Source organism: Chironomus tepperi, unplaced genomic scaffold (genome assembly GCF_022539635.2).
Source record: "Chironomus tepperi strain 1889 unplaced genomic scaffold, CSIRO-AGI_Ctep_v1 contig_337, whole genome shotgun sequence".
Lineage (NCBI taxonomy): Eukaryota > Metazoa > Arthropoda > Insecta > Diptera > Chironomidae > Chironomus > Chironomus tepperi.
This window is the reverse complement of record NW_027226459.1, coordinates 545,480-566,196: the sequence shown is the minus strand read 5'-3', so window position 1 is coordinate 566,196 and position 20,717 is coordinate 545,480. Positions and strand designations below refer to the sequence as shown.

The window sequence follows — 20,717 nt, the reverse complement described above, 5'->3', positions numbered from 1 at the left end:
AATTCTTTTTCTGGATATTTTTTTATGTCTTTTTGTTGTTATAAGTATCTTTACCATGGCCAGGCATGGCAAAAAAAAATAAAAAGTATAACAAAAGGAAACGAGAACAGAAAAATAAAAAAAAAATTGTTTCCCACTCAAGCATTTCGAATGTGCAACTAACGTCGAAATGGAATGTCTTGATGCTTACCTTGACAATTAAATCCAACAAAATATAGACTAAATGTAATCCAAAGTTTTAAAACACCTTGCATTTTAAGCTTTTGTTTGATATTTTGTGAAATCATTTTCACTATTTTTTTTAGGTATATAACTTTAACAGATAATCAAGCACAGCCGCCACCGATTCTTTTATTGCTGTAATTTCTTGTGTATAAAACTCTTTCTTTGTAACTGCCCTAAAACAACTTTTTAATGATGATCATTTTTTTTATTAATAGCACTTGGTTAAATTTTCATCCTCATTAATTTTCATTCCTTTCCCTTTTTTTAAGGCACGAGCTTCGAATTCCTCACTTTTAAGCTCTTTCAGGTGATTTTTTTTTTCTTCAAATTTTTTGTCACACAAGAACTTGTTTTTGCTTTATTTCTTTATTTATTTCATTTCACCCACATTCTAGCGACAATATACCGGAGTTGAATGCTTAAGACCGTTTACTCTCCGCGACAGCACAAACTATACTGGAGAAATAATAATAAAATAGGTTTTGTTGTTTAACATTTCTTTTACTTCTGCTCAACTTCTCTCAATTTTTTTTCTGTTTTGTGTCTGCTGTGTGCAGCATAAAGCTGTTTGTATTTTCTTCTCACGCTTTCGGAGCATAAGTTTTGAGCTTTCAGTTGCTTTTTTTTTCGATAAAAGTTGATTTATCAGTGAAAATTGAGTAAATATTGATGGTGAAAATTCGATGATCTGCATAAGATTGTGCTTATATCAATTCACAATAGTTGAGTCACAGAATAAAGCCATTAATAGACTTAAATGCCTGATCATCGATCTACTGTTAAGAGAATTGAGAATAATATTTGAAATAACAAAAATTTATTTGAAGCTAACTTCATTCGGTACATTACGCTCAACATGATTTCATTGGCATTGTCATACATCACTACTTACTTCATTCGCTCACCGTACAGATCAACTGTGATTGATAGCCTTTCTTAGTTGGCGTCTGAAGCTGAAATCTATCACTGACTTCCGGTTGCCAAATGTAGCACGTCTCCCAAATGTCCAAATACGAATTTTCAATACTCTCTCCAGTGTCATTTTCTCCTTAAAAATTCACATAACCAAGTAAAGAGCCAGGAATTCTTAGGTATTGCTCGAGATCTCTTATCATCCAATGCAATGGACTTAAGCATAATAGACAAACCAAGTTGGTGTGACTAAAAACAGCGAAAAAGCACCCGAATCCTACTAGATTTTCTTTGTGATTGAACTCGAGTCGTTAGGATCAGTAACCTGACAATCTTATCACCACCACCAATGCCACTGCTTATTTTTCTCTGCCTGATGATTTTGAATCATTTTTCGGCGAAATAAAAACATCTAATACCACAAATAATGAAATTGTCAGAATCAATCCTAATTATTGTCAATCAAATTAATTTCATCAAAGTTCACATGCTTTCTTCAATAATTAAAATATTATTTTTAATAAATCAACTAATTCCTTTCAAACACGTGTCGTTTGTGGTGAAATTGTGGTGAAAAACACCAACGGTTTTTTAAAATTCAAACAAAACAACGAGGTTGAAAGCGGGAAAATCAACAAAAACTAAAATAACCCAAATTAAACGTGAATTTTGTGAATTAAAGTATTTGGATCATTAAAAAATATAAAACGGCATCACATATACTTATTAAAAGCAGCTGACATATAAATTGACAAAAGGAATCGCCAAAACTTGCTAATTTGCTTGAAAATTTCTTTGTCATCAAAAATAATTTTTCCCAAAGAAATTGAAAATTGTGAAAATCTCTACGTAAATTAAGAAAACGTGCTACATTAAGTGAAAATAACATAGTCTACAGACCGAGGCACTAGAAGATATTGTCCGTTGACCTTGACGTTGAATTATTTTAAGAAAAAGTGGAAAATATTCAAAAGAACTTGAAAGACCTGAAAAATTAATTAAATTTACCGTCAATTTGTGGATTATTATTATTTCATTTAATTAATATTGTTTTAAACACTCAGGTAATTATGTTTGAATAATCCTGTACCTAATAATTACTCATATCCTGTGTCTTTTCCTGTGAAGTGACTAAAAAAATTGAAAAATTCATAGAATAGAATTTTGGCCATAATCATCACGCAACATTTCAATTTATAATCAATATTATCAGATAAAATGCTTTCATTAACTATATTGATTTCAAGAGGTAATTATATTTACAAATCGTGCCTGTAAAATGTCAATTTTATAGCCAGAACATGTCTATTGAATAATGTCTATAAAGTTGTTTGGTCAGTTTCATTCATTCATTCCATTTGTTCCTGAACGTCAAGTCATTAGCATAAAACAGCTTAGAAAATATTAAAAAATTTGCACAATTAAATCTAATTACGTTTTCTTCTTTTCATCGCAAATAGCAATTTCGTCGCTTGGCGGAAGAATGGTTTCGAAAGGAATTCAGCCTTTAGTTATTTGTGGGCCGTCTGGAAGTGGCAAGAGTACATTATTGAAGCGATTATTTAAGGAATTTCCAAATACTTTTGGATTTTCCGTTTCACATACAACAAGAAAGCCACGTCAAGGAGAAGAAGATGGTGTTCATTACAATTTTGTTGGTGTTGAGGAAATGAAGGCAGAAATCGAGAAAGGTGAATTTATAGAAACAGCTGTATTCAGTGGAAATATTTACGGAACAAGGTAATAAATTATCAATTTTGTCACCAAAATCGTGACTTACAATTAATTTCTATTTTTAGCAAAAAAGCTATTGAAAAAGTTCAAAGTCATGGAAAGATATGTGTTTTGGACATAGAAATCGAAGGTGTTAAGCAGGTCAAAAATTCCCACCTCAATGCAATTTTCATCTTTGTGGAACCACCATCAATTGAGGAACTTGAAAGACGATTGAGAGCCAGAAATACAGAAACAGAAGAAAGTCTCGAGAAACGTCTAAATACTGCCAGAATTGAACTTGAGTATGGATTAACACCTGGAAACTTTGACTTGATCGTCCATAACAATAATCTCAAAGAAGCTTACCATAAATTACGTGATTACGTATTAAGTCTAATCGAAAGACAAATAGCAGAAGGCAATAAAATTTGTTTGGACCGAAGACCACTCAGTGACAGTGACTTCCTTCATGATTAACCATGTATCAATTTTAATACGATGTAATATTTTTAATAATATTTTATGTATTTGACACTTACCTACAAAAAGATTTACAACGAACCTGGATTTTTTTTTATTGAATTAAGCTAATCCTACCCTAGCAGGCAAAGATACCGTTTTTGGTACCTCAGTGGTCTTTCTGTAATATGAAAGCATACTCTTTGCCTGTTAGGGCTAACTTACCCTATAAACTAATTGCCAAATCGTTAGATTCTAAACCTCCTTTTATATAGCTACAATTAAGTGTATGTCCTGTTATATCCTCTAGAAAAAATGTTCATGATTCATATCGATTTTACGCTTTTGCATGATGCATTCCGTTGATGTTCGAAAGAATAATAGAAGGATTTTTTTAGAGACATAGTGTTATTGTTCATGTTATATTGTGCTGTTTGTGTAATATTAGATCAAATTTACAATAATAAATGAATTTAACGAATTTATATCCATTTCTGTATTGATTTTCAACTTCCTGGATAGTCTTTTAATAGAATATATCCAAAACAATACAACCAGCATATTAGATGCGCTTAATTTTAATACAATTATGCCGGTACATGAATCAGCAAATTAACGACATCAGAAAATTTGAATTTCCCGCACAAAATAGTTTCGTTAATTTTTAGTCCAGTGATGCAGAAACTTTTTCTGTCCTTTACTAGCCTTTAGTATTAATCTGACTTTATGCTGCTTCATTACTCAAGCAAACATTCCTTTAATTCTAATTTATTAAATCTATTAAGTGTAATAATTCTCAATAAGAAACGAATTTAAATCTCAAAACAACCAAACCTGGGTACGAAGCTTTCACGTACCGCGTAAACCAAGTTGAGATCCACTGCTGTAGAAAATAATTCAAAGAACAATATTTTTTCGTGTTTAATTAAGTCTAAAAAAAAGTGAAAACTACTGAAAATGGAGTCAACACTTCCGCCTCTTTTTGATCATATGGATAATGTAGATATAAGCTCACCAAATGACGATACAGATATCTTTAAATCTGCTATTCAGGTACTTATTTTGGGTGAAAAAAAGAAATATTGTTCCTTTACTTTCTTTTATTGTTATTACTCATAGCGCTTATCTTTCGTGTTCTGAAAAATCACTATTATCAATAGAACTTAAACCAAGCTTAAAATTGCGTACATGTTATTTAATTGTGCATATACATTAATAATAAGTGTATTTTTACTGCTTTTGTTTTACTTATTTAGAGCAATGATGTCTTATCATCGCCAAAAGATCCAGCTATAATGGAAGACGTCATAACAACATCAGATGAAAGAGAAACTGATGGACATTCTATTGAAATTACTGTGGACGAGCCACAAAAAATGGGTGATGGAATGAATAGCTATTTAGTTTACAAGTAAGGAATATCCATCTAATTGAATTAAAATTTAATTTATTAAGTAATACATTTTATTCATTCTAGAATCGTAACGAAGACTAATATGACTAAGTTTAAACGGAGACAATCGATTGTAAATAGAAGATTTAGTGATTTTTTGGGGTTACACGAACAACTTGTTGAGCGTTATCTTCGTGCTGGCTTTATAATTCCACCAGCACCATCTAAAAACATTCTTGGTGCAACTAAAGTGAAAATGGGAAGTCAACAAAATGCCGAGTCAGGAACAAATAATGGACAGGAATGGGTTGAGAATCGTCGTGCTAGTCTTGAGCGATTTTTAAATCGTATTTCAGCACATCCAACACTTCGATTTGATGAGAATTTCATCAATTTTCTCGAAAGTGAACAGGATTTGCCACGAGCAACAAACACAGCTGCATTAAGTGGTGCTGGTGTGATGCGATTATTCAATAAAGTTGGCGAAACTGTGAACAAAATAACATATAAGATGGACGAAAATGATGTATGGTTTGCTGATAAAATTGCCGAAATCGATACACTCGATACTCAGTATCAAAAGTTACATATTGCTGTGAAATCACTCGTTGTTCATCGACAAGAATTGGCTCATTTAACTGGTAATGTTGCAAAGTCGGCAGCAATGCTTAGTACATGCGAGGAACATGTCGGTCTCTCAAAAGCCTTATCTCAACTTGCTGACATTGAGGAAAAAATTGAAATTTTACGATCTGAGCAGTCTAACTCTGACTTTTATATTCTTTCCGAAATGATTAAGGACTATATTGGACTTCTTGGCGCTATTAAAGACGTCTTTCATGAACGTGTAAAAGTATTTCAAAATTGGCAACATGCCCAGATTCAACTGACAAAGAAACGAGAGAATAAAGCTAAAATAGAATTAAGTCAACGCAACGATAAGCTGGAACCAGCCCAAAAAGAGGTCGAAGAGGTAAGCTTCACTTAACGGATTTTCTGATTTTAAATTATTTTTCAAAATATTGAAAGTTTTTTTTTGAAATTTTGACAATTTTTTCAAAAATTTAAAAGCCGTTATTTTTTAAAACACTTTAATTACAATAATTCTCAATATTTTCTAGTGGGAAGCCAAAGTTCAGCGCTGTCAGAAGGAATTTGAGGATATATCAGCCGAAATTAAGCGAGAAGTTGAGAGATTTGAATTAAATCGTGCAAAAGACTTTAAAGCAACAATCGTTAAATATCTTCAAGATCAAATGGTGTTCCAGAAACAAATCCTTAAATATTGGGAGGGCTACATTCCAGCAGCGAAAGAAATTGCATGAAATTATCATAAAAATATTGATGAATCCGAAGATAAAGTCTATTTAACAGTTTGAGCTTATATTTGTCAAGCTTCATCTGATGTCTCTGTTAACTTTATAATCATTTCAAACATAAAAACAAATTATATGTTCTGTCAGTGAGGCTTTATGTCTATTATCCCTATTAATTCCTTTTTCTTTTGGTATCGTCGATATCAATTTTTGTCATAAATATTCGCAATATATTTAAAAATGGAATCATTCCAAAAATTGTTATTTTTGATATCTCTTACGTATTCTCTTGTGTTATGTATATCCGTTTATGTCACATTTTTATAAATTTTCCGGATGAGAAAAGTGAATGAAACAAAAAAAGTATATTAAAATTAAAATTAATATCGAAATATTGATACTTTATATGAAAAACAAATTTAAAATGTTTAAATTACAAAAAATATATGATTTAATCACACATTTAAGATGTTATTTAAAGAATTTTAGTTTCATTTTTGATGTTTTTGGTACATGCCTTATAGTCAATGAGATCCTTGTTGTCCGTTCCAACATTTTCATCTCATTCAACTGGTCACATTTGTCTAAATTTTTGATTAATGGATCATTTAGGTCATCTTCTTTTATCTCACTAATGCTATGCATGTAATCGGTGTACATATTGTCTTTCAGGATCAATAAGCTTCTAGGCTCAACAAGAACTTTAAGTTCCTTAACAATTTCATACTTTTCGTCTTCTTTCGGTGGTTTATTAAATTCCAGGACACAATGTGAGCCAATTGACAGTGTAGATATCGTTGGAAAGAACATTGGACCATCAAAATGAGACATGATTCCTTCACCAGCTTTATACTCATTCAATAATATGTGATTTGCATGACAATTTGGTGGAAAAATGTTAATTTCATTAATTCGATCAACATAATTTTGTAAATAGTTTGGGATTGTTTCAGCAATCATTCCTTTACTTGTCGGAACTCCACCAATGTTCATAAGACGTCTATGTGACAGTTGTGTCCATTTACAGAGCTACAATTAAAGGTTTTATGGATGTTAAAGAACAAAATTTATGTTAAATTACCGGTGTTTTATAAATCTCATGTAGTAAGAGCTTTTCCTCTGCTTCAGTGATGAAATTTGGAATGTAATAACATGTGTCTGGTAGACAATCTAGTTTATAGTCTTCTAAATTGAGCATTTTGATATGTAAACTAATTAATTATTTGTTTTTCTTAATTTATCACAAAACAGAAAACCAAACAAGTATAAAAAGTCCAAAATATTGATTGCTTAAGTGACTAAACAGAAGGAGTTCCTGAATTAGCACTAAATGAGATTAAATTTAGTTAAAATCAATGAAAACTTGTTGAAAATTTTGAAATGCAAAGCAAAACCGATTCAATCGTTTTCAAAATTTCAAATTTTATTACATTTTCCTACAAAAATTCAAATTTTAACGAATATTTTTTCAGAGTTTTTCAAAACGTGAGTTTTCTGGTCTTTCAAGCATTATTTAATTAATTAATAAGTTATTTAGCAGTCAAAGTGTTTTACAAAGCCCATATATTGTGAAAAAACTGTATACGAATCAGCTTTTAAACAAGACTTCCCCCTAATCAGTTTGTTGTTTATAAACAAACCAGTTATTTGTGCAAATTTTCTTGTATGAAGTTTTATGCTGTTAATTAATTATATAAGCTAGTTTAATTTATCCAAGATGTTATCAAGATATATAAGTTCTATTTTATTCCGTTCTTGTCAAAAATCATCACATATTAGTAGAAGTTATAGTGCAGTTCCTCTCGCGTTTAATAAGTATCAAAAAGATGATAATACTGATAAAAGCCTTATTGTACTTCACGGATTATTCGGCAGTAAGTCAAACTGGTAAGTTGTGCATGCAAGAATGTGTTTGTGATAGTGAAAAACTAAAGAAATGTGCAAATAGTTATAGTGAAAAAATTGCATAACAACTTCTAATCTGTATTTTATTTCTACACATACAGGAATAGCCTTTGTAAAGCGTTTGCTCAAAAAACAAATCCCAAAAGGAAGATTTTTGCTATAGATGCTAGAAATCATGGAGAAACGGAACATACTCAAAATCATAATTATGAATTAATGGCAGAAGATATTAGAGAATTTATTGAGGAGAACGAACTGGCTAAAGCTTCCGTTTTAGGTCATTCAATGGGCGGCAGAGCTGTCATGTACCTTGCTTTAAAATATCCTTATTTAATTGAGAAACTCATCGTTGTTGATATTTCACCAGTTGGACGTATTGGAACTACTCAAAGCAATATACCTTTATTTATACATGCTATGCAGTCATTAAAAATTGATAGTCAAAATACTATTCAACAAGCTCGTGCTTTAGCTGATAAGAAATTAAGTGAAATAATTAGCGAAAAGTCACTAAGAGATTTTCTAATCACTAACTTAATTAGAGACGAAACTGGAAACTTTACATGGCGAATTAATTTAGAGACATTAGATAGATGCTTCCTAACTGGCGTAGCTCAATTTCCATCAACGGAAGGAATGCATTTTGATGGACCGACACTTTTCATTGGAGGATCTAAATCTGATTATTTGAAGTAAGTTTGTTGGATTTAATTCTTGGCACTGAAGTAGCTTAAATGTTTTTAATTTAGACCAGCAGATAAGCCTGCAATAGAGAAGCTCTTCCCGAAGTCATCGATTGAATTTTTAGATGCTGGTCATTGGTAAGCATGCCTGATTGACACAAATTATTCATTGCAGGTCAATGGTTGTCATGTGGCAGTTAGTATGGAAATTGTCACTTGCATGCTATGTGGCTGCCTTGACAAACTTGTCCCCATCAGGATATAACTGCTCATAAATCAATTCAATTCTAATTCCTTTAATTTATTTTACAGGGTGCATGCGGAGAAAAGCGAAGAGTTCCTTAACTTAGTCATTAATTTTCTGAACAAATGAGATTATAGACTGTAAAAGAAGACATGTAAATAGAGAAATAAAGATCTAACTCGCACTAAATTAATTAGCAAAAATTGAGAACTAATCTAAAATTCGAAAGGCTTTTTCATCTCTTTCGGAAACTATCGGATTTATTTATGCACAGCCTGCATCAATTTAATTAATTTTAAAATTTAATTGACTAAATTTAATTTAGTCGGCTGTTGAGTCTCGTTCTGTTCGGCTGAAATTGGAAATTCGGTCCTTTAAATTTTTGTGACAAAAATTATTTTTTTGGGTGATTTCGTAACATCAATTTTGAAGTAAGGATATGAGAATGTGTGATAAAATGATAAGCTTTATGATGTTGTGGATCAATAGTTTATTAAGAAGAAAATTGTTGTGTCGGAGCAGAGTGGAATCGAGGATATCGAGACGATCATGTAAATGTGAGAAAATCTGAGTGGTTAGGCAATAGATGAGTCATTACATGTTGTTCCTGTTTTGTGAAGATTTGGGGTTGGTTTCTATAATTAACCTGATTAATAGAAAATACCTTTGATTAAGAAATGCATGTGATCGATTCTTGTGACACCAATCGTAAAGAATGCGGAAAGCATGTGACACACATAATACGGAAGTAATTTTAGTCAAAGACTGTCTGAACATTGCATATGCCATATCATTATGTGAAAGGGATTCACCTGAATTGCACATCATGGCTATTTTTTGTCAAATTAAGATCTAGAGTGATTGACAGCCTACTATGAGGCAGCAATTGAAACATCATGTAATGCTCGGGGCGAAATGTTCCATTGCAACTTCCTCAACATAATAATGTCTGAGTGACATGGTTTTAGTGTCATATAATCCTTAGAATTCATTCATAGTGCTAATGAAAGGGTCGAACTGCTTAGTATATCCATAGAATTTTAATAAGGATTCCATTCAGAATCGCACCACTCAGCGATAGGTACGTGTAACTGGTTAAGGTGATAAGATGTGTTAAAGAATTACCTGACACATGTGTCGCATGTAGCACAACAGGTAACGAATAACATATGTCTCACTGTGAGTCGCACACGACATGTGTCTCACGCATCTCATGTTAGACACATGTGCCGTTACATTTTGTGTTACAAGCGACGCATGTGACAGTCACGCCTGTTACAGACAAAATAGTTGTCGAAATGTGAAACCTGCAACAGATCAGGACTTTGACACACCAAAGAAATCTACCTCTCAACAGTTGATATGTCACAGATTCCAACTCTGATTCCAACAATGCTCACGGCACTACAAAAAAAGCATAATAAATACACGCTATGCGTGGAAGTTAATAAGTTAGTTTAATTAAATATAAATAATAAATTTGCAGATAATGCCAGAATATAAAGTATTCTATTTCAACGTTAAGGCATTGGGTGAGCCACTTCGCTTCTTGCTTTCATATGGAAACTTGCCATTTGAGGATGTCCGTATTTCCAGGTGAGTACGACGTCATAAACATTTAAATAAAAGATCCTAAGTTTAATTTTAAATTGTTAAGGAATGACTGGCCAGCATTGAAGCCTAGTAAGTCCAATAAATCACTTCTGATCCCGAATTTTAATTGAGCCTTGTCCACATTTAATTAGTTTTGGTCTCAAAAGAAGTAATGTAATTGCTTACAAAGTAATTAATCCATTAATCAATCAGCTTGTCTTACATGTCTAAAATTGGATCCCCCTCAAAAAAAAAAAAGAGAATCTACATCACCTATTTGTGACTAACTATTTTTACTTCTTATTTTTGCAGTGACTTAAAATAACTTTTGTGATAATCTTACTGCTAATTCCGCTTTTTTATTTCAATTGAAGTCAAATGATTGTAATTATCTATTTTTATCGCATATACGCAAAGCTCAAATTTTACAAATTTTTTCGACCTGCCTAAATTGAGTACATCAATTGATGTAGGTGTGTGCATCTACATATGGCGAATGAGAATATTTCATGACAGTTGCTAGCTTTATTCAACATAACTATTTTTTTTTAAAAATTCGATGGAAGTTCCTTTCTTTTTCCATCTTATTCTTATTTCCCTCTTTCTCTCTTCTCTGACTGCTTATTCATAATTAAGGTATGCCAATGAATCAATTGCCATGTTTGGAAGTCGATGGAAAGAAAGTTAATCAATCGCTTGCATGCTGTCGCTTTATTGCAAGAGCTATCAATCTTGCTGGAAATGATGATTGGGAGAATTTACAAATTGATACAGTTGCTGATACTGTCAATGACTTCCGTTTGAGTACGCATTAAATGGAATTTTATTGATTTTGCTTTGATCGTCTGTTGGGGATGTGCTTTTTTGGGTCTAGTTAGGGAACAAGATGTAGAGGCAATCAGTTTTCAGGCTTTCAACTTCTCAAAACACAGAATTGAATTTGAAATTCATTAAATTCTAAATTTCAAAGTTTGGATCAAATAAATCCTCGGATTTAAAATTCGGCTTAACTAAATCCTCAGATTAAAAGAATTCTCAAAAATCCCAAAAATTACTCACAACTCCTTAAAAGATGATCAAAGCAAGTCATTAATACCATCCAACAATTTGATGATCATATGTCTGACATTTTAGAAATTGCCGTCGTATCCTACGAGCCTGATGATGAAGTTAAGGAGAAGAAGCTTGTCACACTCAATAATGAAGTTATTCCATTCTATCTCGAGAAATTGGACGACATTGCAAGAGATAATGGTGGATTTTTAGCACTTGGACGAGTATATACTGTACATATCAATCTCATCCGATGCTAATTTATGGAACTTCTTATTTCAGCTTACATGGGCCGACTTTTATTTCGCTGGAATTATCGATTATCTCAATTATTTGGCTAAGCAAGATCTTACAGCCAATCATGAGAATTTGAGAAAAGTCGTCGACAATGTTATTGGACAAAGTGCAGTTCAAGACTGGATTAGCAAGAGACCACAAACTGATATTTAAAAAATGACACTAATTTATGACAATTTTTACACTTTTTTTAGATTTGATTTGTTACTAAAGCCGGAATTATAAGAATTATAAACAAAATCCTCTTTAATTAACCAGTTCTATTTTTACAGCCAATCAATTGGACCAATCATCGTTGTACCTTTAAAAATTAAGTATTAATTTTTCAATTAATTTCTTTTATTCATTTTTGTTTACTGTTTTGTGTCTATTCTGCTGTATTCTCAACAAAACTCTCATGAAATATTCTCAGACATTAAGCCACACAAAAATGCGAGCTTTGATGGATCTAATATTGATAGTTAATGCAATTAAAACAAGAAAAATTTTACGTAGTTTTATTTAATTAATTTTGAAACCTATAAAATATGTTAGCTATGCCAATGGGACAAATGCCTGTATTGGAAGTTGATGGAAAGCGTGTACATCAAAGTCTTGCCATGTGTCGTTACATTGCCAAGCAAATTGGTGTTGCTGGAAAGGATGCTTTTGAGGATTTACAAATTGATGCTCTTGTTGACACCATCAATGAGTTCCGTCTAAGTATGAGCTGGATATGCTGTTTATTGTACCTTATTAATGCTTGATGTGTCATTACAGAGATCGCCATTGTTTCATACGAGCCTGATGATGCTGTTAAGGAGAAGAAGATGATCACTTTGACACAAGAAGTTATCCCATTCTATCTTACTAAAATGAATGTTGTTGCCAAAGAAAATGGTGGACATTTAGTATTAAATAGAGTAAGTCACACCAATATCCTCATACTCTTACTTCACTTAACATCCTCAATCTTTACAGACAACCTGGGCTGACATCTACTTTGCCGGAATCATTGACTATTTGAACTACTTGACAAAACTCGATTTGCTTGAAAACTTCCCAAATTTGAGACAAGTCGTCGACAATGTTCTCTCAAATGAGAATATTCAGAAATATATTGCACAAAGACCAGTCACAGAGGTATAAAAAGAGGAACAACAATATTAATGTAAATTCAGCCAAAAATATTTTTTACACAAATAACTTTTTATAACATTCGATGGACTATAGCTAATTTTGTCAGAAATAATCATGTAAAAATTTGAATGGAACCAAATAAAATGCTTTAAAATTCTATAAAAATTTCCGTTAAAAACCGATTTATCACGTGTTGAATTCAATTTTGAACCGATTTAAATGAAACGGTTCTAACGGTCGTAATAAATTTGAATTCGAATTCAAATATTTTAGCGGAAAATTTTACACAATTAACAAATGAAAAGTATTTAATTTATTAAAATGAAGTTTTTTATCGATTCTCATGCTTTAGAGCGGCTTAGTAAGTATAATTATACTATATTACATTGAATGCATATGAAATTAATTCGATTACAGACGATCCAAAACTAGAAACGCGCCAAAATGCTCTTAAGGAAATCACATCAATTATGAAAAACAATATTTTAGTGGAAGAAAGGAACAGAAATCCATATGCTGACGAGGAATTTGCTGTAGTTAATCTAGATATCTTAACCCGTCATTTAATTCGATGGTTCCAATTCAAACCAATTACAAATGAAGTTGAAATTTTCGATCTTCTGATCATGATTTTCAGCGTGAGTTTTCTATTGTTTTAATATTCATTGAATTCAATTGATTATAATCCATCTGATCTATTCTAGCGAGATGATTTTCTCAATTTCATCACAAAAACTATGTCATTGGCAAGATTAAAAAAGGAAATGAATAAAATTTCTCGTCTTTTGATGCCAGAAGAAAGTTCAGCTAAATTGAAAAAAATTGGCGAACTTTTAAACAAATTTGAGACTGGATTATTAGTTGATATCGCAAATGAGACTGGATCATTTATTGATCCAGCCTTTCCCATTCCAATACCATCCAGTGAACCATCAGAAAATTCATTTATTGATCGAATGCAAAAATTAATGATTTCTCCAACAAAGCAAACAAGCTCAAAATGTGATAAGGAAGAGAAGGAAGACATTGACAATAAGCAATACGAATTTTGGGTCAATTTAGATGGACAAAATTTGGATACATTCAATTATATTGATTCACAGTTATTACTATATCAAGATAAAATTGCTCTCCATAAAATACTTAAATCCCTGTATATAATAATAAGCGACTATCCACCTGAATTTTTCCTGCAACCACCGAACGTCCTCGAAACATTTATAGACATATTGCCAAAAACATGCAATGAACATGCACTTGAAATCCTCAAATTTATACAATTCATTATTAATGGACTAAAGGAACGTTTTATTGAGGCAAGGAAGCAGAAATTACAATTTATGCCAATTAAAAAGCACATGAACAAAGTCATTCAGATGTTTACAAATTTTTTTGAAACCTTCAATGATAATTGTCTCGATATTCATATGGAGTTACAGCAACAAAGACAGAATGCCATTTATACGATCCTCTTTGATATGGTTGATTTGGTCGAAAATACTGAAGATGTCTGTGATATTTATTTAAATGAGCTGCTTAATATGATGGCAAAAGTTGTTCGTGGATTTCGCTTAGCTTATATAAAATCGGGACCAAATTCTGATATTTATAGATTTAATTACATCGTCCTAATCTATCTGATTAATGCTTTTGTGTCGAGGATAAATGTGGAAAATATTACAAAATATAGTGAAAATAATTTATGGGAATTTGAAAGTGATTTGGCACTTCTCGATTATACATTAAGCCATTCACATCCACAAATTTATAATTTAATTAAAAACAACAGGATTCAAGTGCTAAAGGATGATAAGGATATGAATTTATTGCTAAACATCAATGCAACATGGAGACCAGTTGTTGATTTATTCCAAAAATGGGAAACTTTTACTGATGAGAATATCATTGTCGCAGGATTAAAATGTTTAGACACAATAAGAATCCACAAAAGTGAAGAACTTATTGATATATTGTTCTCGGCGATTGAAAAATGTGCCGATAAATTCAACACAAATGAGGAACTAAAAACAGCAGCAGAGGAAATTATTTTACGTCTGTTAAGCAATGAAGTGCCAGCAATTCGCTTAAAAGCATACGCAATGGCACGAAGTTGTGTCCAAAAGAAGCTGACAGAAGATCAAGATGAGAAACTGAAAAATATGGATTTATGTGCCATTATTGGAATTCCTTTAACGACAGAAATTGTCACCGAAATTCTCTGTTTTGGATATTGCGATGAAAATGAAACGATTTATAGGCATGCAAAATTGATTATATTCGCTTTACTTCGTTCAAAAGTTGTGTTTCCAAATCATTGGGTTAGAATTTTGGAAACGATTCGTCCTGTCCTGCCATTGGCTCCATGCTTATACAAGACTGATCAGAAGTTGGGATTCTTTTCGTTTGACGTATTTCATGAACATTCAGGATTTGATGACTATGAGCTTAATCAAGCTTTCGTTAGATTCATGTTCTGCACGCATCAAAAAGCTCGTGAAATGGCAAAAATTAAATTATTAGAAAATTTGAAAGTTCCTGAATTTACACAAGATTTCATTGAGATTGTGCCTGACAACTTTTGTATCCTACAAGATAGTCAAGTAAGCGATTTGCAGATGCCTGACAAAAATGTCAAATTCAGTGCCGAATCGTATGAGACAGTTAAGAAAATCATTGGAGAAAAAAAGATGATTGAGGAGGAAGAACTTTTACAGTCTGTATTATTGCAACTTAGTGTCCAAATGAATTCATCTTATATTTGTAAATTATCACATAATGACAATCTTTGGGTATATTTTGTGGGCAATCTCGACATGAAACATCCAAATAATGCAGTAATAAGGAAGTTAGTCATTAATATATTGTACAAATGGGCTGTAACTATCTCATCATTCCGTATCTACCTATCAAATGAGCCATCAGTTCTTCAATTCCTTATTAAAACATTAATCTACTTCCAAGATGATGTACCGCTTAAGATTCAAACTTGTTCATTGCTGTTCCTGCTGTCATTTAGTGACTTCATTGTCACAAATGAGAAAACAATTTCATTGCCTAAGTTCCTTAATAATCTTCACTGTCCATTCAAGTTTGAAGTTCATTGGACTGAAAGTCCTTTCAATAAAGTGACACAACTGGAGTGGCTGTTTGAGGCATTGGAAATTCAAAATGAAAACATGGACATCCAGGAAATAACATTGAGTTACATGCGATATACATTTGGTGCTGTTTGGTTCGAGAAGGATACAGAATCTAAATTGATGTCAAGTACTTTGGAAACGGATATGTATTACAAAGGATTAAACAGCAAGACTTTGAAGCTTCCTAAATGTCTTATATTGACTGAAAAGGACAACAAATTTAAAGAAGACACAACTGTAAGTCTCATAACATCTAATATCAGCAAAGTATTTGAAACTGTCAAGACTGTTCGTGATTTGGAACGGCAATTAAGTAAAATTTCGTGCCTTATGATGATGCCTAGCATGAACACAAAGTCGTTTACTGTGGAAATGATGAAACGTATGAAAAAGTATGTCCAATATGCTGATGATCACTGTGATGTTCAAAAGGCTATGCTTGTTAAATGCATCGCAATCTACCAGAACTTATTTATACCGTGGATGTCACATGAAACTGTTGTAATTACGCTGATTAATAATCCTTTACTGTTGGTCTTCAAGAAAACAAATCAAAATCAAAAGATTGATGAGAATGTCTACATTCAAATGCTGTACTTCATTAATGCCGTTGTTAAGGAATGTGAATCAAAAAAGGACTGGACTGATAAAATAATATTTAACTTCAATAAACATCACAAGATTCACTTTCCATCAAATTTGATTGAAAAATTGTGTGAGCATCTCTTTGATGTAGCTATGACGGATAAGGCATGGAACGATTTGACAAAAGTGCCATCAGTCAAGGTCATTTATACATTGATAAGAAATGTCTTGAGGATTATGCCAATTGAACTGGATGAGAAGTATGTGAATGAGATTTTTGGAAAGTTCGTTTCATCATCGAGAGCATTTTTAAAGGCAAAGAAGAAGAATGAAAAGTCTGGATTCCTGAATACATACATCATTAATCAAATATTTGCAGTAATTGATGCCTTAACATCTCTAAAATACAATTTCAAAATTAACGATGAGGATTATTCAACATTATTCTTATGGATGAAGGAAAATCAGAAAGTCGATAAAGCTTTAATTTGGTCAATAATTGCGAATTTAACAAGAAACAAAGATTCTTATGATAAATTTTGTGAAGGTTTTAAGGATGAATTAAATTTCACCGTTTGGGACATGGTTTTTGAACGAATTTTTGATGGTAATGCCAAATCAAATTATGAACGGAGGTCATTGGCGTTGGTCATAGGTAATGTACATCATATACTTATTTAAATAATTAATTTAATGTTTAACGGTTTTTCGAAATTCAAATTTTGAATTTAATTATTTCAAATTATTAAAAATACGTTATTTTAACAGGCAATTTCCTTGATCATTCATCAATCAGCAATCAACCAAAAGCAACAAATAGTAAGCAGCAAATGAAAATAATCATAAAATTACTCGATCAAAAGCCTATTTGCTATGAAACAATGAGCTTCGTGGTTAAGAAAATGATACAAAATAAAGTTCCAGAAGTAGCCGAAATAGTCAAGCAAAGGAATATGATTGAAAAAGTGCTGAACAATGACTTGGATAATCTTGATATGATTTTGATGTGTCATTCATATGATGAATTACAAGAGCATGTCATCGATGTTGTCACAAATATATCCGATAAAGGATTGCGCGACTTAATGATGAGAATAGAAAATCCAACAAGTGAAAAGGCAATCAAAGCAAAAAAGTGCAATGAATATAAGAGAATGAACAACAACATCCTTAATATCCTTTTAATACTCATGTCATCATCGATTGGAATTGACAAAATCAGAAAGATATTTATTTATGATAATTCATTCAACGAGACATTTAATTTTGCTATTTTGAGTGGATTAAGTACAAAAAATACGCCAAATGAAATTGTTTTTTACATCAGGTTCCTTATAACATTACTTAATGCCTATTCAAGCAATAAACATGACATATTAACAAGTATGTTTGAATGGCATTTTGAAGAAAAAGTGAAAAGTAAAATTATTAAGCAATTTAAGGAAAATCCATGCACGGGAAGAACAAATCCTGCGAATTTTTATTTTAATAAAATGCGCCACACGAGCGATTTATTCCTGCTTCAAGCTCTGAAGATATTTGATCATGCTGACAGTTTGAAACAGCCTGAATGTAAGTCTGTCATATAGTTTTAACCCTAGGATTTAATTTTAATCTCGCGATTAAAATTAATCCTTTGGTTTTTAATTTCCATATCATCAATGTTTATTCCTTATTCCACAGCGAGTTACCAAATGAGATTGGCGGCATTTGTCTTGATAAGAAATTTGTTGAATGAGAGCAACAGAGCCAAAATTTTCTCAGTAGAAATAAAACTTCAAGAATGGATAATTAAACAATCTGGATGCTTCATTATTAATCCAATCAATTTGCTTACTAATTCATATTCTGGAGCTGTAAAAAAGCATGGCGCTCAGAAGGTGAGTTTACGTGATGAAAATACATAAATGTTTAATAGAAGTTTGCGTTAATTTTGAACTAGGCAATAGCCTTGAACATTCTTATTACATTCTTAGAAGATTGTTAAGTTTATGATAATATTGTGACATGACAATATCGATCCTTAATTGTATTTTTTATGGCATATTTTTGTCATTTGAAAGGCTCAAATTATTACTAATTTTCGTGGATAGAAAGCTTTAAGCTTTTTGAATTTGTAACTGTTTTCAAAAAATTCAAAATTTTGAATTTTTAACGATTCGTAAACTTTTGAGTTTTTAACGGTTTTCAAAATTTTGAATTATTAACGATTCTCCAAATTTTTAACGGTTTTCAAAATTTGAATTGCAAACGGTTCTCAAAATTTGAATTTTTACTGGTTTTTAGAAATCAATTTCCTTCGATCAATCTTAATAGTTAAATTAATTATCCTTTACAAATATGCTTATAATCAATAAATTAATTAATTCCTTTATATTTTTGCAGTGTACGTATACCATAAGAAACTTATCCATCTATTTAAAAGCTGTTTCGGAATGGGATATGCCTGCAGTACAGGAATCAACGATGCTACTTATCCCATTGTTTTTCCAATTGCCAGACATTTATTCGTGGATTGATTCTGATAAAATCTTGTTGAATATCTTCTATCAATTAATACAGTACATCAGTCAATACGATATACTAAGATTCAGTATTTCGGCAGAAATAAATGGAACGCCGATAATAAAAGGAATCTTACAAAAAGTACAGAAAGAAACTCAGAAGATACCTCATACAGACTCAAGTTTAGTATTGATTCAAAATGGATTATATACGATCAAAAAATGCTGTCGTTGTGTCGATGCTCGTATAACATTAAAAAATGCAAAAGTCTTTCAATTACTTGATTTGTTGCATCCGCAAATTCAGTCAAATAAAAAATCGACATGGAATGAAGTTACTGAGATATGGCTTGAATTTTTCGAGGCTCTTTCTCGATATGAAGACTCTGAATGCACGCCTGGGTATTTATTGAACTGAAAAAACAATTTCCATAAAATATTAATTAACTTTATTTTCCTTTCCACAGACAAATATCTTTATTATGTCGAATTGTACGTATCGGAAATCAATCAATGAAATCATCAGCACTGAAAATAATTAGGAATTTAACTATGAAAGCAAGTCTCGGCTATGTCGCACTTGTATCGGATGATTTTATGCATACATTAGATTTAATATTATCGGATGATGGAAATAAAGACGATAAGGTATTTATTCTACAAACATTGCTGAGCATTTCGTCAAAAAGTGAACAATCAAGGGCAAAGTTGAAAAATTCATCGTTTAATCGTAAATTGAGGGAACATTTAACAGCTATGGAATTTGCCCTAAAAAATAAGGATGATTCGGGTTTGTACAACTTAACATCGATGTTGAAAGACGTTCTTTATGCTTAATAATTTATGTTCTGTGATATCGGAGCTACTGATAAGAATGTTTAAATGATAATCAATTTAGGTCGATACCAAAGAATAATATAATTCGTTAAAATGCATGATAATTCCGCGTTATTTATTAAGTTATATCTGTTAGTTTGTTAAAATAGTTAATTAAGTCAAAGAGTCTAGCTCCAATAAAATTGTAATTATTTAACGTACTTTTAAGATTTAAAAAATCTGATTTGTAAAAAAAATTCAAATATTAAAATGACAGTTATTTTGAAAATCTGAAAAACTTAAAAGCGAAGATAAAGTAACAAGAACCATTCCTTTAATATTTTTTTCATGTTTATTATTTTTTGATATTTACAACATATTACAGTAAACGTTTAATAAGCCTAATTAAAGTTTATCTTTTTTTTCACTATAATTCCATTACACAATTTCCCTTTAATTTATCAAACCACCGTATTGGGGCTTTATGTCAGAGAAATTATTTTAAAAAATCATGTAATGATTAGTCTAACTCTTGTTTATAGATAAATATTATTATTATTATTTGATATATCAGACTGTTTGCGACAAAAATATGTTCTTTTTTTTGTACATGCTTGTTTGCTTTAATTTTGCTTCATTTTCTTGTGTTATATGAATGTACTGCACTATTGAGCTTTAAAGCATGGCTTGGGATGGATTTTTTGTAGTTACTCATCTAATTGTTGTATACACGTGCTCAAAAAAATATTATTTTTAG

The 20,717-nt window shown here is 31.4% G+C and overlaps 7 protein-coding genes across 9 annotated transcripts in view; 5 read left to right on the top strand and 2 right to left on the bottom strand.

The window, feature by feature from the left end:
* The window catches only part of LOC139093582 (P-selectin-like), a 33,284-nt gene extending 32,627 nt beyond the window's left edge, over window positions 1-657 (bottom strand). For both annotated transcript variants that reach the window (XM_070644333.1, XM_070644334.1), the window contains exon 1: window positions 191-657. In XM_070644333.1, the coding sequence (XP_070500434.1) occupies window positions 191-287 (97 nt within the window). In that variant the 5' untranslated portion in view covers window positions 288-657. The remainder of the gene's footprint in view (window positions 1-190) is intronic.
* A 1,115-nt stretch (window positions 658-1,772) lies between these two features.
* Window positions 1,773-3,745, top strand: LOC139093648 (guanylate kinase-like). 2 transcript variants are annotated; one of them, XM_070644424.1, is made up of 4 exons: window positions 1,773-2,201; window positions 2,266-2,386; window positions 2,598-2,877; window positions 2,937-3,745. In XM_070644424.1, the coding sequence occupies exons 2-4, from the start codon at window positions 2,356-2,358 to the stop codon at window positions 3,328-3,330; spliced, it is 705 nt and encodes a 234-aa protein (XP_070500525.1). In that variant the 5' UTR covers window positions 1,773-2,201; window positions 2,266-2,355; the 3' UTR covers window positions 3,331-3,745. The 2 variants fall into 2 exon arrangements, with proteins under 2 accessions (XP_070500525.1, XP_070500526.1); XM_070644425.1 differs by lacking the exon at window positions 2,266-2,386.
* A 439-nt stretch (window positions 3,746-4,184) lies between these two features.
* Window positions 4,185-6,352, top strand: LOC139093596 (sorting nexin-2-like). The gene is made up of 4 exons (XM_070644356.1): window positions 4,185-4,365; window positions 4,569-4,723; window positions 4,790-5,678; window positions 5,827-6,352. Exons 1-4 carry the CDS (start codon window positions 4,270-4,272, stop codon window positions 6,028-6,030), a joined length of 1,344 nt encoding a protein of 447 aa, XP_070500457.1. The 5' UTR covers window positions 4,185-4,269; the 3' UTR covers window positions 6,031-6,352.
* Window positions 6,353-6,483: 131 nt separating this feature from the next.
* LOC139093593 (alpha-ketoglutarate-dependent dioxygenase alkB homolog 6-like) lies at window positions 6,484-7,269 on the bottom strand. The gene is made up of 2 exons (XM_070644353.1): window positions 7,103-7,269; window positions 6,484-7,050 (listed from the first exon to the last, which is right to left on the bottom strand). Exons 1-2 carry the CDS (start codon window positions 7,217-7,219, stop codon window positions 6,493-6,495), a joined length of 675 nt encoding a protein of 224 aa, XP_070500454.1. The 5' UTR covers window positions 7,220-7,269; the 3' UTR covers window positions 6,484-6,492.
* A 392-nt stretch (window positions 7,270-7,661) lies between these two features.
* LOC139093592 (sn-1-specific diacylglycerol lipase ABHD11-like) lies at window positions 7,662-9,112 on the top strand. Its single transcript, XM_070644352.1, has 4 exons — window positions 7,662-7,908; window positions 8,028-8,618; window positions 8,676-8,747; window positions 8,922-9,112. The coding sequence occupies exons 1-4, from the start codon at window positions 7,739-7,741 to the stop codon at window positions 8,980-8,982; spliced, it is 894 nt and encodes a 297-aa protein (XP_070500453.1). The 5' UTR covers window positions 7,662-7,738; the 3' UTR covers window positions 8,983-9,112.
* Window positions 9,113-9,210: 98 nt separating this feature from the next.
* On the top strand, window positions 9,211-12,949 carry LOC139093594 (glutathione S-transferase-like). The gene is made up of 6 exons (XM_070644354.1): window positions 9,211-9,284; window positions 10,340-10,449; window positions 10,511-10,536; window positions 12,331-12,498; window positions 12,556-12,698; window positions 12,757-12,949. The coding sequence occupies exons 2-6, from the start codon at window positions 10,343-10,345 to the stop codon at window positions 12,922-12,924; spliced, it is 612 nt and encodes a 203-aa protein (XP_070500455.1). The 5' UTR covers window positions 9,211-9,284; window positions 10,340-10,342; the 3' UTR covers window positions 12,925-12,949.
* Window positions 12,950-13,505: 556 nt separating this feature from the next.
* On the top strand, window positions 13,506-20,143 carry LOC139093752 (protein rotatin homolog). The gene is made up of 6 exons (XM_070644581.1): window positions 13,506-13,553; window positions 13,620-17,295; window positions 17,409-18,212; window positions 18,324-18,520; window positions 19,026-19,546; window positions 19,612-20,143. Exons 1-6 carry the CDS (start codon window positions 13,542-13,544, stop codon window positions 19,979-19,981), a joined length of 5,580 nt encoding a protein of 1,859 aa, XP_070500682.1. The 5' UTR covers window positions 13,506-13,541; the 3' UTR covers window positions 19,982-20,143.
* The last annotated feature ends 574 nt before the right edge of the window (window positions 20,144-20,717 follow it).